Source organism: Trachurus japonicus, chromosome 1 (assembly GCF_045865225.1).
Source record: "Trachurus japonicus isolate A0001 chromosome 1, Traja_1.0".
Classification (NCBI taxonomy): domain Eukaryota; kingdom Metazoa; phylum Chordata; class Actinopteri; order Carangiformes; family Carangidae; genus Trachurus; species Trachurus japonicus.
The window spans coordinates 20605185-20620662 of NC_140907.1; the positions used below are offsets into that span (position 1 = coordinate 20605185).

The window sequence follows — 15478 nt, forward strand, 5'->3', positions numbered from 1 at the left end:
ATAACTAATATAGCTGACATCACATCTCAGTCCTTGTCTTTAATTTGTGTTTGGTGATTTTTTTCAGATGACTCAGTTATAAAACCAGTTATAAAATCAGGAAGTGATCTGAGGTGGTGAAAATGTCATAATAATCTCAATAATAAGACCAAGTCATTTCAACATGATGACTATATTAGTACTACAGTATATTATATCTGGTTCATCTCATACATGAGAAATGTCTGAAGATTTAGAAGCTCTATCTGTGGTGGCCGGTCAATAGAGGGCGCTAGACTTCTGAATGGTGCTGATGCACACACACCTAGGGTTTTCCATCAGTTTCTGATAGGCTACTCATAATAGCTGGGTTGTGCTGTTGTGAATTCAGCGGTGTATTCACACCTGGCTTGTTTGGAGGAATTGTTCCAAAACAGGGATAATTGTACCCCAAAGATAGGTTCATTTGGGCATATGTGAACACAGCAATCACACACGGCCGTGGGCTGAGATTGCTTCGAAGGGGTGATCTCGGCTCGCTTCCAATCGAACTCTGGAGCGGTTCGTTTGCAGTGAGAACGTAATCAACTCAGCAACACGTGAATTCGGGTTGAAAAGGGTCGGGTAGGGTCGGGTTTTAATTTTCAGGCCTGTGTTGAGAGCTCTATTCCATGGTTTCTGTTTTTCCTGGGTAAGGACCTCCTCCTTCCAGGTACAGTAAGATTTCTGACCAATGAGAGAAGTTGGTTTGCACATGGCATTTGTTTACAACTTTGGACCACTTGGGACCTTATGAACACAAACCACCCAAAAGAAAAATGCAACAATTGTATATTTTAGCCGCTGAATCGGAACAAGGCAAACGAGCCACATGTCAATACACCGTAAAATATAAAAAAATCTCGTAAACTGCTGCTGACTCAGACAGGTAACTCCTCTTCTCTCTGGCAGCAGTACGTTCAGGCACAGGAGCAAGACACAGAGAGGAGAGGAGGAAGGATCTGATACTGAACCATGTTCTTCGTTTCTAAACTTCACTTGGTATTTTCACATCATGATATGATATGATTTAATTTATTTTCTCCAGTGAGATAGTATTATTATTGAGTGAAACATGTGGAAATACACTCAGAATTAGCCATGCACTATATTGTGCGCTGCATCGTTAATTCTGGTCTAGCCTAATCTGTGAAAATTTAAAAAGGAAAGTTAACTGTCTCCTGCTTCATCCCTCTCACTCTATACAAATAAATGCATTCTATCATATTACAGAGGAGCATTACCATATTTAATTTAAATAATAATAAATAGAGAAAGACTAGAGCCTTAGACATGGTGCAACTCCACCTCGTTTTTTGGTGTAGCCCTCTTAGAGAAAAATGCACCAGCTGCAACTGAGCTCTACATCTATAACATAAAGTGTTATCAGCAATCTTACTCTCAATGAAAAGCATTTATTTCATATTTACAGCTGAGGGGTACCATTATTAAGGTTTAGTTAATGTCATGTATCAGACAGAAACACATGCAGTGTCTAATTAATGCATAGAAGGGCATCAGCTACAGTAACCATCCGCAGCTCTGCACACATGAAATGTTGATTGATTTTGTGGAAAGTTCAGCATGAATTCATATAATGTTGTCTGCTAGTTCGGTGTGGTTATATATCTCTCACAGGTAAACAGACCAGTAAACCACATTGAAGAAGAGGAAGGAGAAAGGGAAGAGGGCTCTTGCATAGAGGTCAATGCGTTTGGCAGCAGCAGGTATGACAGGTTTGGGTGGTGGGGGTTTCTTGTTGGCTTTGTTTTGGGACTTGTGGGCCCCTGACACCTCCACTGGTTTACCATAGCAGTCAAAGTTGGACAGTTCAAAGTCTCGAGGTAAAGACCCCACGATGCTGAAGTCATTGGATCGAAGGTCTGACTTGGACGTGCAAACCTTCTTACACCGAGTTTCCACCACCTGCTGAAAGGGAGAAGTGAGCACTGTATAAGATAAAAGTCCAGGGGGGCATTAACTATTAAGTAATGATTAATAATGACTGAAACCCTGTTGATGACAACATACATAAAAAACACAAACAATCAGACTGTAACAAGTCCTGTTGGAGACTGAACCAGACCCTGTTAGAGACTGGGCACAGTAGTAGATCCTGGAAAAACAGAGCAGGCGACCTTTTTTTACACAATTCAAAAGTCAAAGTGTCTTCCTTCAGACTTCTCTCCGAAGCCATGCCTTCAAAGCACAGGAACGCACAATGCTTGTTCTTTTCTACCATGGTTGCTGAAACTGTCTCGTTGAATTTAGAAAACTAGCATAAGCTCTGGTTCGGGCGTCATCTTTTCCGTATCTTAAATCGTTGAAGACTCTGAGCACGTGTGTGATTAGTGCACCAAGAGGGGTATGCGCAGAGAGGAGAGGGAGGGGCCGATGGCAGTTTGATAGACGCATCACGATCCCATAGCGTTTAAAATGATTGGATGGCGTTTTTACAGGACTGTCCATTCCACAGGTGACTGACATTTTTCATTTTTGTGAAAAAGTATTTAATAAATTGGTTTCAGTCAGGGTGTGAAGAGGATTTTAAGTAATACAGTAAAAAATGCTCCAGAAAAAGATCTCCGACCTCCCCTACCTTTAACTATTATTATTATTCTTATCACTTGTGCCATGATACATTTATTCACATCAGCATTCATGAGGTGCTTTGCAGTGACCATTTATGGCTGAAAGTGTTTATTGTGATTTATTAAGGGAGCATTGCCTGCATGTCAAGTACGAGTCTTACACGCTGTTTTATTAATGAGGCCACGTATAGATCCAAGAGGTCCTGTTTAAAACTAGTCCTGGTAGAGACTAGACCAGGTCCAGTTAGACTTTGGGCCTGTTGTCATTAGACCAGGTCCTGTTATTGTCTTATTCCTGTTAAATCAAAATCAAACAGAAACCCCCAGATTTATGTAAATAAGCTTAGTGTTTTACATAACCTGTGATTTACTGTGATATTAATAATCTTGGTTGAGGTTGATGCTGATCATAAATAATGAAAGTTGTGCAGTGGAGTGTAGCTACCTGCAGAGTGTTGACATGGATGGGTGTCCCCCCAGTCCCATTCACTGTGTTGTTAGTTTTATCTGCGGGTTTCTTTCCTTCCTTTTCTTTCAGAGCTTTCTCTTTGCTCGCCATTTTGGATTTCTCCTCCGCAATCAGTTTTGGGCTGTTTAGCATCACCTACACAGAGAGACAGAGATGTATATCATATTAAACAGTTAGATAGTCATAAATGCTCCACAAAATGTATTTTAGAAAATCATATCCGTGTTCAGTTGTGTGTTTGGAAGAACTGACCTGCACCACAGCGTATTCCACTAGGGATGAAAATCCAAACAACAGACAGGCGATGAGCCAGATGTCGATTGCCTTCACGTAGGAAACCTTTGGTAGCTCGGAGGCCAGAAGCATACTCTCACTGGACAGAGAAAGCACTGACAAAATACCTAGAAACACACACATGTGAACATGTTCATGTGGCCAATGAGAATGTTTGTAAGTGCTTATACACAAAAGGTTTATTATTGACTTTGGGTTTTTTCTTTGAGATATGTTTTGTACTTCAATGGTGCCAGCAGGAGGCAGTGTGGTGCTTTGTTAGTCCATTCACCCTCTTTGCGTGCAGACCTTTATTGTTTCCTCATTCTGTACAGTGGAGCACCTGTACTTCAGCTGGTTTTAGGGCCAAGTTCAGAGATACAAGTCCAGGGTTTTTGGCTCCGGGTTATTATTCTTTGAGGTAGAAAATTTCATCTTGGAGACTGGCCAGAATTCATTCTGTCTTTATCTATTATAACCTTTGCACCCATTGTCAATAAAAAGAAGACTTGCTGGGTTGTCTGCTTCTATCGCCAGTGTCTCAGTCTACAACTAGAGGATCCTTATGGGATGTGGCTCAGGAGAGAGTCTTTTAGGAACATGCTCTGTTTCTGAACATTGTGAGTGCATTAATCATGGCTGACCGAGTGAGAAACAACCTCTCACTTGTCGCATACAAGCTACAGATAAATACTATTTACTACTCTTTATGAAGTAGAGAGTGCAGGACACAGGACGATTAAAGAGTTTGTAGTGTGTGAGTCTGTCACCTCTCAGTTGTACTATGCACTCTTTACGACTTGCTGACTTGCGTTGTGCAGAGTTAAATGCACAGCAATCAGATGCTTTTAAAGTCATATTATCTGAATTTAACTTTACTGAAACAGGAAGTAACTCTTGATTGGCAATGATTTTATTTTCATGAGATTTTCACAATTTAGTGACAGCACATAGTGGATACAGATGCAACATGCAATGCATCTTTAGCCTGATAATGATCCTGAGCATTTGGAGCCATACAGTGGCAGAGGGGATCTACATTATTTCTGTAATTATTTGAAAACTGTTGATTGAATATGAACTGATTCAAATACAGCATGTTGAATATGAATCTGTGCACTCACCCAGTGGCACCCTCGCAGCTGAAGCATCGGGGTTTATCCAGAACGATAACCAGGACAAAACCACAATCAGCAGAGTTGGAGCATAGACTCCCATCATATAGAAACCGACCTGACGACGCAGTGTGAAGATCACTTCAACACAGGTGTAGTATCCTGGAAACACACACAGGGAGAAATCAACACTCACGCCATGGAGAAATTTAAGCCATATGAGGCTACAGATGATTCAGTTTAATGAGAGCCCAGATATAACACAATCTGGAAGAGTAAACACACAGTTAAATAATTGGTACCAGTCAGGCCATTACAATTCAGTTATCAATGTACAAAACATTTAATTAGTGTGACTGTTACATTACATTTACATTTACTCATCTGTCAGATGCTTTTATTGAAAGTGACTTGCAGTGAGTGACTTCACCAAAGCGTCAGTGCAGTAGGAGACCTTGGTGTGCAGTAAGTGCTTCATCTATTTGATAAGTGAAGGAGATAGGGTGAAGGAGAACAGTGAAGGTTCATAGCAAGAGCCCTTTAGACGTGTTGACGTGTCCGAGGTGTAGGAGAGATGTTCCCTGAAAAGAAGAGTCCTCAGCCGATTCTCGAAGAAAGCGAAGGACATCTGATAGGCTTTGGTTGCTTGTTTAACCATCAGGGAACCACAAACTCAAATAGACTGTCTTGTGTGCAGGGATGGCATCAGCAGTGAACATTCCTTGGGGGAGGGATGATTTGCATTCAAGGCCATCGGTAGATAATGTAGGTCATTAGGCAGCGGTATGATGGCCAGAGTCCAGACCATCTGCAAGTGTTTCACTGCATGTGAAACACAGTGGGCTCTTCTGCCAGAGGCCTGGGAGCAGTAGAGCTGCTCCTTATACTTCACTCTTCTGGACAGTGATCTCAGATGTTGTTCCTGAAACCAGCTGGATCCACATTTTCAGTTTGGGGATCCAGGCCTGTGTTTTTCAGTTGCCACACAGAGCACTATTGCCTTCACCCTCCAGATCATTTCTAGCTCTTCTTTCAGCCCTTGATATCTCTCAAGCTTCTTGTCCTTCCTCTTCCTGATATCGAGACTACAACTCCTCTTCTTCTGTTTGTCCAACACCATTATTTCCGGTTTGTTAGGTCATGTCATTGTAGACTTTCTGCAGCCCTGCAGTGAGTCTGAGGGCGGACTGAGGAAGGTTATATACTGTATCCTGACCAGAAGGGACAGAAAAGGGCACTATGTAGATGGGAGATACGCCTTGAGATCAGTTTGATCACTGCCATTGTCCTATTTTCTCTCAGCAGCTCTGAGATCTGTCAGCCACCCATGGATGAGGCAGGCTAGAGGAAGCCAGTTTGATGGATATGGGACACAGAGTGGACATGAGCTCTAGTGTAGAGCAAAGATACTCTGGTATTATTTAATTCTGATGAGTAAACAGTGCTCGTAGAAGGTAGAGCTGGGGTACTGTAAGTACTGAGGAGAAGTGGGAGGGAGATGAGGTGGTGGTGAAATGAAACCAGAGATAGTGGGATGGAGGACAGGTCAGGCAGGCAAACAGTGAAGGAAATGAAACAGTATTGGCACAGAGGTGTGAGTGTGGGAATGAGGTCAAGTAGCTACTTTACCAGCTTTATGAGTTTCAGGGCTGGCGACATGTTTCAAGTCAAATGAGTCATCTTCATATCACCTAGGATGAGTAGTGGACAGCTGTGGTCAGGTATAGGAGACAAACATGTGTCTAGCTTGTCCACAGGATCATCTAGTTGTCCTGGTGGATGGTTGATGACAACTGCGGAGACTTTCACCGCAGGGATCATCGATTGGTTTGGAGGCAACAGTTGAGTGAATGCTTATTTGTTGATACCAGTCCCACCCCCTCAGCCGAACAGGCTGGAGGATGGAGAGAACAGCTGAGGCAGCAGTATTTTCAGTTTTCACGGTGTTAACCTCGCCTCATCATTCTTGTAAAGCTAATAGAGTCTGTCCTGTGAATGAGCCAAATGCTACAGTAAGCTATCAGAGGATGGAGACTGACTTCATACTGTATCTGCCATCCTCTGAGCCAGCACCAATCAAGACAGAGGGATTACAAAACACACTGATGAGCTGCATGTCTTTGAATTAATTAAACAAATGTCATTTTTAAAGCTGCACCATATTCACATTCATTAAGAGGTGACAGGTGCAGCTTTAATACTACATTTTAATCTCAGTCACATAACGGATCACATACTGCTAAGTAAGTCGTAGCAGTTTAAAAATCAGTATTATTGATGCTTTGTTGTAATTGCATATTGAGTAGCCTACTAACCTGTTCCTTGGTAGTACTTTGTGCAGTTTCCATATTTAATGTCCTCCTGTTTGATGTCAAACTGAGGCAGAGCGATCTCGTCCATCTGAACTGGGTCAGACTGCCACATAAATACCAGATCACTGGTGGTGTAGCCAACTACAACATAAAGAAGACCATTCATGTTTACAGATTGTCAGCATTGTATACTCATGTGGTTTCTGTTGTGTGTTTGTGTATTTTTTTTGGTTTGTTTGTTTGTTTGACTAAACAGCAACAGCAGGCCAGCTCTATAATCACAAATGTCACTGACTGACTGAGTGATAATGTTTCCGCCACTGGTCAGCAGTGTGCTGGGTAATTTCCCAGCAGGGAAGAGGTGGAGCGATTCCATTCATTGACGGATTTGGGAGACATAGGCTCAAAAAAAAAAAATCCAAGTAATATTTCAATGTCATGTGAGGGCAGCACCATTTTTAGTTTCTGCACGTCTGACGGTCTCCTTTTTCTCTCTGAAGTGGTCGGGGAGATGGGGTGGGGGCGGGGGGTGTCCACAGGGTAATCTATATAATAGCTCACTTGTGTTTCCGTACAGTAGCCTCCTAATGCAATCAGTAAAAATAGCCACATCATGAAAACCATGAAAGACAAACTATAATTTATTCATAGTGTGAATAGGGACGTATAATTTCACACATGAGTTCTGTGGGTGTGAAATGATTAACAATAGTCTGCACAGCACCACATGAAACTTGTTTATATAGCCATCTAGAGAGCAATTCTATTTTCTTTCTATTTTTATTACTTTATTTTTGTTTTTATACTATATAATTTTGTTCTAATTGATTATTTTGTATCAAGAAAATCAAGAATTATGGCCAACTCTACATGTCAGACAGCGAGTTTAAAGACATAAAGACTGGCCTCTGATAAAAAAAAAAATGCTGTTATATTCTGGAGTAGAAGTAAATAAAGACTGAACTGTTGTGGTTCCCAGACAGAGGGTGTGACCTGTGTGAGAGAGTAAATAAGAAATATTTTCTGTTTCTGTGTGCCCTTTTCAGCTTGTGAAGCAAGTGCCTTTTGGGCTTAGTGGCCTGGGTTCAAGTCCGACCTGAGGCTCTTTGGCTGCGTGCTGCTCTGTGCCCTTTAAATTGCCCCCAAAGGACAAACAGATTTTATTGAATGGAATTGGATTATATTGAGGCTCTGCTACTCAAACACATATTCTATGACTTACAGTAAGAAGAATAGTCCTTACCAAGGTGAGGACTAATGGGGATCCATAATAAAACTAAAAACTAAGCCTCCAGGGGACTCTCAATCAATACAATGACAAAGGAAAGACAGTGTTTAGTTACTGTCCATCATAAATTAACATGGAACAGGTAGTTGCTGTCCTCACTAACACCTGACGTCAGCTACCAGTGGTTCCTTAGGTGGTGTGTGTGTGTGTGTGTGTGTGTGTGTGTGTGTGTGTGTGTGTGTGTGTGTGTGTGTGTGTGTGTGTGTGTGTGTGTGTGTGTGTGTGTGTGTGTGTGTGTGTGTGTGTGTGTACTCACAGCTCTCCAGTTGCATCTTACACAGCTGTGTGTCCATTGGGAAGAGTGTAAGATCCAATGGACAAGACAGTGTCACCGACAGCCTAAAAACATGTAAGCACCCACCCACCCACACGCACGCAAAGGTCAGTCACTATGATTACAATCATCTCTCTCTGCACTAGAACTGTCAAGGGATACATCAAAATCAGATTTTGTGAAAAGCATTGTTGCTATTCTTAAAGCATTTGTTTTATTTTACATATACAGTATGTATTTGTATTCTACAAATCTGAGCTAATCTTACAAGCAGTCCACAAGCTATGTGTTAGCTGATATTCTTACAATGCCAACAACAACTAATTGGGGCAGGTAAAATGTTGATCTTGTGGCTGAGGCCACCGGTAAGAAGTTTATAGCGGCAGATGAAACAGCAATGTCACAAACACAACAGTTTTACTATAGGAGCAGGTCATGGGTGGTGTACCTCATGCTGATCAAGACGTCTCCATTCCTGAAGATGAAGAGCAGGATGTTGTCCTGCGTGACATCGTGGAAGTTTGCATTTTTCTCATTTGCAAAGAAAAGGTCTGGTTTCCACAAACACTGGAACATATTGGGGTCAACAGTCAATGCGTCGCTCTTGAAGTCAGTAGGAAGTCGTAGACGAGGGTCGTTCCACCTCTGACGCAGAAATATATTCACTCTGTAGTCCTGTGTAGACAGACTTTCTGTTAATCATTCTCATATGGTTGCTGCTAATATTTCTAATTTTGGTGCTAATATCACCTATAAGCTAGTGCTAATATTATGTTAAAGACCAATATAGTATCCATGTATAGATGCCCATGTGTAGTGTGATTATAAGCAGGCCTAGGTAGTACATCAATACTGTGAAAGAATCAAGTCCTCAGTGAACAGATAAATGCAGACTGTCTGTATTCATGAACTGAGCCTTAAAAACTGGCCACCAGGACTTCTGTAACTTTGTGATGTCACCATCCTAAATCCCACCATCCAAATTGTGGGATAGGTTTTTTCCCGATTGATTCACCAACCTGTTGTTTCTACATTGACATGGTTTTTGGTTCTTACGACCAAACTACCAATATATTTTAGAGATCATCTCTTCAAATTGAATGTATTTCAATTTTAATTAACATTACCAAGCTATATTTTGTGGTGTGTGTCTCTCACCATTGTGGTCTCCTGGATGGACCCAAAGCTGTTAATGAAGATGTTCACCCTGGACTCAACAGGGATACCTGAAAAAGACACACACATTAACAATACCCTGTTCCGGGCCACAACCACTCTGTCACTCGGGTCCTGTTTGGCTGTCATGGCTTTCCAAAAAGAAAATGTTGTCACCACCTGTCTCCATGGTTTGTTGTATTACCTTGAAAGTTTGGCCTTATTCTTGGGTCATAGCTGACCATCAGACGGTTCAGGATGTTGGAGGTGGAGTTAGCTGGAACCTGAGCCAAATCCTCTGGAGACAACTGGCTGTTGAATTTGACATTAATGGACACAGATGAAAATAATGAACAGATTTTTTCTTCTTTTTTTCAGTGTAAAAATATACAATACAAATTTACATACAAACATTGTAACAGGTATCCAACCACCAGACCTATGCCACTGAATCAGTGCTGGTCATTTCAGAGGATTAAACATTAATGGGTCACATTCTCTGTCTCCACCTCTTTATGTAAAGCTGCTAAATTACAAAGAACTTAACGGCAGACCATTGAAGAGAGTTTGTTCTCTGTTCCAACACAATCTTTCTGATCAAATGGCAAAACGAAAGAGGAGCACCATCCATCCACCTGAAAAGGCTGAGCATCCTGGCCAACATAGTGCACAAGGACATCATGTTGCTAACCTTTGACTAATGCAGCTGGGGGACATTATTTTACAGATGATCTGAAGGTGTTGCATAAAAGCCTTTACACATCCTAATATGATCTGCTTTCACTTTGTCCCCAAAGTGTAGCCTGATAGAGGTGTGGAGGATGTGAAGCGTGGCATTCACAGCGAGAGGCTGTGAGACATCAGTCTTTGTCCTGATTTGACATCTTCATTTTATCCTGACCTGTCACTTCTCTCTCTCTGTCTCTAAGGACAGAGGGCTTGTGTGCTGTACAGCACTGTGATGTAACAGAGACACTTTCTGGTGTGTGTTTCCATTAATCATAGGCGCAAGTGTATTTTGTGGGCTGACCATTGAGGATAGAGCGTCACATTAAAGAGGCCTGTTTGTGGTTCAGATATTAGCTACATTTTGTGAAATGTTATTTTCTGGCAACACAACACAGCCAAAAACACAATAATGTGCTCATTGTTCTAGAAAATTCAGCTTTTTGAAACATTTAAAACATGTCATGACGTCAATGAGTTCATGAGCTCATTCTGGATATCACTGATTTTAGATTAAACAATCTTTTAATCAGATCTACAAGAGTTTTTTCCCTGAAATAATTTTGTGTTCTTTCATAACAGCTAGCATTTTCTCTGATCTGGTAAAGGTGGACCTGTGTTGTGACGTATTATAGACAGCGGCTCTCTCAGTGTCAGCTGCTGAGGCTAACTCACGCATGTTACACACATGTTCACATCTATGTGTATGTGCAGTGAACTGACTTGTGTGATGAGTATTGTATTGAACTTGCTGCACTCCTGAACTCCTGTGGTCAACATGTAATACATCCTCCATCATGTTGGATGAAGGCAATCCAGACGTCCTTAATTATACTTTATTGGTTCGTTTTAATAGGATAGACAGCACAGCTCCTGAAGTCGAATCCAAAGCATCACAGACTTAATAATTGATAAAAACATGCGCAGCATAATAACTACATCCACATTCGCAGCTTCAGCCAGGCAGAGCAGCTGCAGCTGTGCTTCCAGCCAGTGGCTGTTTTTTGGTCAGAGCCTGGCCTTTTTTAGTCATGTGCCATAGATGTGTTATGGACAGGGTCACATCTCGCCTCTCTGCTGCATTTGCACAGCAGTGTTGAGAGAGGCGCCTCTATGTAGTAGGTTACAGACGATTAATTACCCTGTGAGAAATGTAATAAGTAATGTAACTGACAAACCGATGTGCTGACAACAAGTGGCAGCAGGTGCCTGCAGCAAGTTGTTTTCTTTCATGTCTACCAGATATGGAGCTCCCATCCAATACTGCTGAGCTGGAGAAGGTGTATTTTGGATGCAGAGTCGGGGTGAAGCTACAGGCTACAAGATGGAAATAGAAGTCACCAGACCCCCTACAGTTAAACTACAAGGAACATATGGAGTGGATGATGCCATCCTTTAATGCTCCACTGCGCCCCTTCTTACTTAACACCATCCATTCCCCCATTCTTCAAGACGTGCTCAAAGGGATGGAGGTGGATCCATGATTCTCATCCTGGATGGTGGATTACCTGACAAGACAACTTCAGTATGTCAGGCTGGGTAACTGTGTCTCAGGAACAGTTATGCTCCTGTTCACTATATGTGTATGTTGGACTTTAAACACATCCAGAAGTACTTGGATGTCACAGCTATTGAGACATGTAAAAGAGGAATACAAGGATCTAACAATAGCCTGCAGCGAACTACTGAAGATCAAGGAGGTGGTCATTGACTTTTGAACATTATTGAGGTGGTGCACGCTTATTAATACCCAAATGTGAACCTGGACATGTGTGCTAATGAACACAGATGCCATGTCACACGAAGCAGCAGAAACCATTGAAGTAAATGAAGAAAATAAATGAAAAACAGAGCAAAAAGCATCAGTGGGTAAAGGTTCAATTTAACATGAGAAGAAACCTGGAAGCAGATAATGGAACAGAAGAAAGACATTTGTTGGGCATTTATAAATGATGTGGTAAATATGGGGAGTTATTTGCTGTTTTTTCTTTTTTTTTTCTTCCTGGGGTTGATGTCTGAAGCTGATGTAACTTCAGTGTCATATTGTGCACAACGAACGAGGTAATTCCTGGATAATGTGGCAATGTGGTGTAACAGAGTAAGGACAAACAATGAGGCTTCTGCAGAAAGCAATGAGAGGAGGAGAGAGAGATGTTTACTCACGATGGACAGACAACTTTCTTCCCTTTCTTGGTGGATTTTCCCTCTTTGCTTGTGGTCGTTTGACAACAACACAGCAGCAACAGCAGCAAGATCACTGGCCTCAGTCCAGCAGCCATGATGTCTGGAACGGAGACAAACACTTAGCTCGACACAAAGGTCTATAATAACCTGAATAAAGTTAGAAACTTTGAAATCAACCAAGCATTAGCATCCTCCAGTGTTGGCTTTTTGTAGCAGGAGTGATTTTGACTGCCCTGGAGAGCTTACGTAACTACATAATTATGCCCATCTAGTCAGAGCCAACCAACTGATGAGTTTAATGACTGAACCTCTTCCAGTTGAACCAGTCTGTCTGTCTGATGATAGTCTGGTACACGAAAGTCGAATTAATGAATAATATATACGGGTTGTTCCTGATTTACAGTGACTTCTCTGTCCCTTCATTTTTACTTACTCATATTTTCTCCATAATGAGTCACATATTCATAACAAATGGCTTAAATTATATGTCTGGGTCTGTATCATTTAAACAGAGATATTATTAGAGACATCATATAATGATCATTAAAAAATACTATTATGCATCTTACATTGATATATTATGAGGGGATAATTATGAGGTCCTCAGTGCTAAGTAATAAACTGCCACAACGTTGTTTATATTCACAGAGGGTCAACAATGATTGTAAATAATAGTAATTATTTTAGGTCCACTGATGACGACACAGAAGCCTCGATCCACTTCATCAGGACAGTCCTGTTCTGCCCTACAGTCATACTGCCATCTACACATGCTACCGTATTATTATACACACCTATCCACACTTGTCACCTGTTACTTCATTATCTACACCTGTCCGCCATCATCTACCTGACTCATTTGCCGACTGCATCCTTTCTTGTTGTTGCCAGCCAAAGGCATTCAGATACTGTTGCCAAATTTAGCTTAGCTATGATATTTCCTAGACCTAACAGCAGAACAGGCTACCATTGTCGTGATATTAGGGTAAAATATTTTTGCCATCCTCATTCAGACACAGATGGCCTGAACCATGTGACACACTGTAGAGCAGAGATATATCCCAAGGCTGGACTTTTTTTTGTTGTTGTCATTACCTCTGTAACATTTCATGCCATCTAAACTTGGTATAAAGATTTCTACTTTCTAAAAGGAACCCAAAAGTTGTGGCTTCACTGCCACAATTTACACCGTTGATTTGATTTAGTGTGTGTGCAGCTCTACAGTCACAGAAGGAGGAGCACCTTTAGTACTCCAGCCTGCACCTGTCACTGTCTCCTCCTGGTAGCGTCTTAACATTTGTACGACAGTAAATAAACAATATGACTACATGTACATCCATATTGTATATTCTAAGCAATCCTGTGAATTATACAGTGCTACAGTAGGATTTACAGAACACCTGCCCACTCTGTCTCTGTGTAGCCTATTAGCACAGTTAGCCTCCAGGGGCTTAATTTTGCATATGCAGAATCATAGTGAGAGAAACTACAGGGGAAAAGGAGATGGAAAGTAGCAGAGGGGGGTAAAGTGTGTGGGGTGGGGGGGCGGGGGGGTACTGCGGCGTTGGACTACACTGTCGAGATACAATGACACAGCTCGCTGAAGCTCACACACACACGCACACACTCTCTCTCTCTCACACACACACACTCGCACGCAGAAATCACTCTCCATCTGACAGCAGGACAACTGTAACAACTGCTGATATATTACACACACGCACACACACACACACACACGCACACACGCGTACAAAGCAGGTCTTTAATCACACACATGCAGGCAAGGACAGGACAGCAGCAGAACCTCCGGCTTATAACATTGTCCTCTAGTTTGCAATAACATGGTCTCAGACTCTCTGTTCTCCCCTCTCTCCCTCATTTGCACACACACACACACACACACACACACACACACACACACACATGCTCTATGCAATGACTGCAACTGCTGAAAACAGTAGGAGGCAGAGACATTGCATATTTCATTCAGTCTTACCTACCTCTGGTGGGTTGGGATATCAGTTCAGCTGCATTACAGGGATTCAGTGGTTAGTCACTAAGATGCTGTTCTGGCTACAGCCGGACTGTATGTCCTCTCTCTCTCTCTCTCTCTCTCTCTCTCTCTCTCTCTCTCTCTCTCTCTCTCTCTCTCTCTCTCTCTCTCTCTGCTGTACGTTGCCGTGCCGTGCTGTCCTGTGTGTGTGTTCCTTTATCTGCACTCCTCTTGCGTCCTATTCTGAGCTCCTCTCTGCCTGGGGGGAAAGTAGCACAGTAATGTCATTGACTCACTGCCTCCTAACACAAGTAATGAAATTTCTACTTTATTTAACAGGTTAGTAAAAGGTGCTATAGCACAAAGGAATCGCCCTGCTTCCCAAAACCAAAGATGGAGAGCAATCTTAGAGAAATTAAAGGAGGAAGTGATGCTGGAGAAATGCTGTATGAACTCAGCAACAAGACAAATACACTCCTGTCTTCAGTGCTTCCTCAGAAACTCCACCTGCATAATATATCATCCAAGTTGTCATAAGAACAGTCATCCAAAACAAAGAGTGAAAACAGCAGAGATGGATTGTGGATAAATAAGATAATTGTGGATGTGTATACATTTTTCACATTGTATAATGAAAAAGCAAGGCAAGTTTATTTGTAGAGCCCTTTTTTTATTTGTATTTTACAAAGCATGGTATCTCATCAACATCCTCTGCCCATTGACCCTCACATCATCTGAGGAAAAACTCCCAAGAAAACTCTTAACCGGGGGGAAAAAAACAGGATAAACCTCAGGGTGAACAACAGTAGAAATGTCAGTGTATGAAGTTTTGCCTACTCGCACTGTTCTACATGTGCTACTGCAAATGTACACTGACATTTTTTGTGAGCTCACTCTTCATTAGCCGATGCTGCTGAACTCTGTTAATGCTGAGCATGTGGATTGTCACGTTGATAAACGATGTCCAGTTGAGTTGTGACTCAACTCAAACGACCCTATTCTCACTTGATTTATTACCTCAATAAATGTTTTCTCAATAAGTTTGTGGTCTTAGTTCAAAGTCTTCTTCAAAACAAA

General features: G+C 41.8%; 1 protein-coding gene across 4 annotated transcripts; it reads right to left on the reverse strand.

Annotated features, from left to right (window-relative positions):
* Positions 1–1364: 1364 nt before the first annotated feature.
* LOC146991841 (glycine receptor subunit beta-like) lies at positions 1365–14540 on the reverse strand. 4 transcript variants are annotated; one of them, XM_085779654.1, is made up of 11 exons: positions 14409–14540; positions 12385–12505; positions 9701–9807; positions 9499–9566; positions 8789–9015; positions 8323–8405; positions 6782–6919; positions 4476–4628; positions 3331–3479; positions 3055–3213; positions 1365–1944 (listed from the first exon to the last, which is right to left on the reverse strand). In XM_085779654.1, the coding sequence occupies exons 2-11, from the start codon at positions 12498–12500 to the stop codon at positions 1651–1653; spliced, it is 1494 nt and encodes a 497-aa protein (XP_085635780.1). In that variant the 5' UTR covers positions 12501–12505; positions 14409–14540; the 3' UTR covers positions 1365–1650. The 4 variants fall into 4 exon arrangements, with proteins under 4 accessions (XP_085635780.1, XP_085635761.1, XP_085635770.1 ...); XM_085779644.1 differs by having other exon boundaries at positions 1472–1947; XM_085779635.1 differs by lacking the exons at positions 12385–12505; positions 14409–14540 and having other exon boundaries at positions 9701–9827.
* Between the last annotated feature and the right edge of the window lie 938 nt (positions 14541–15478).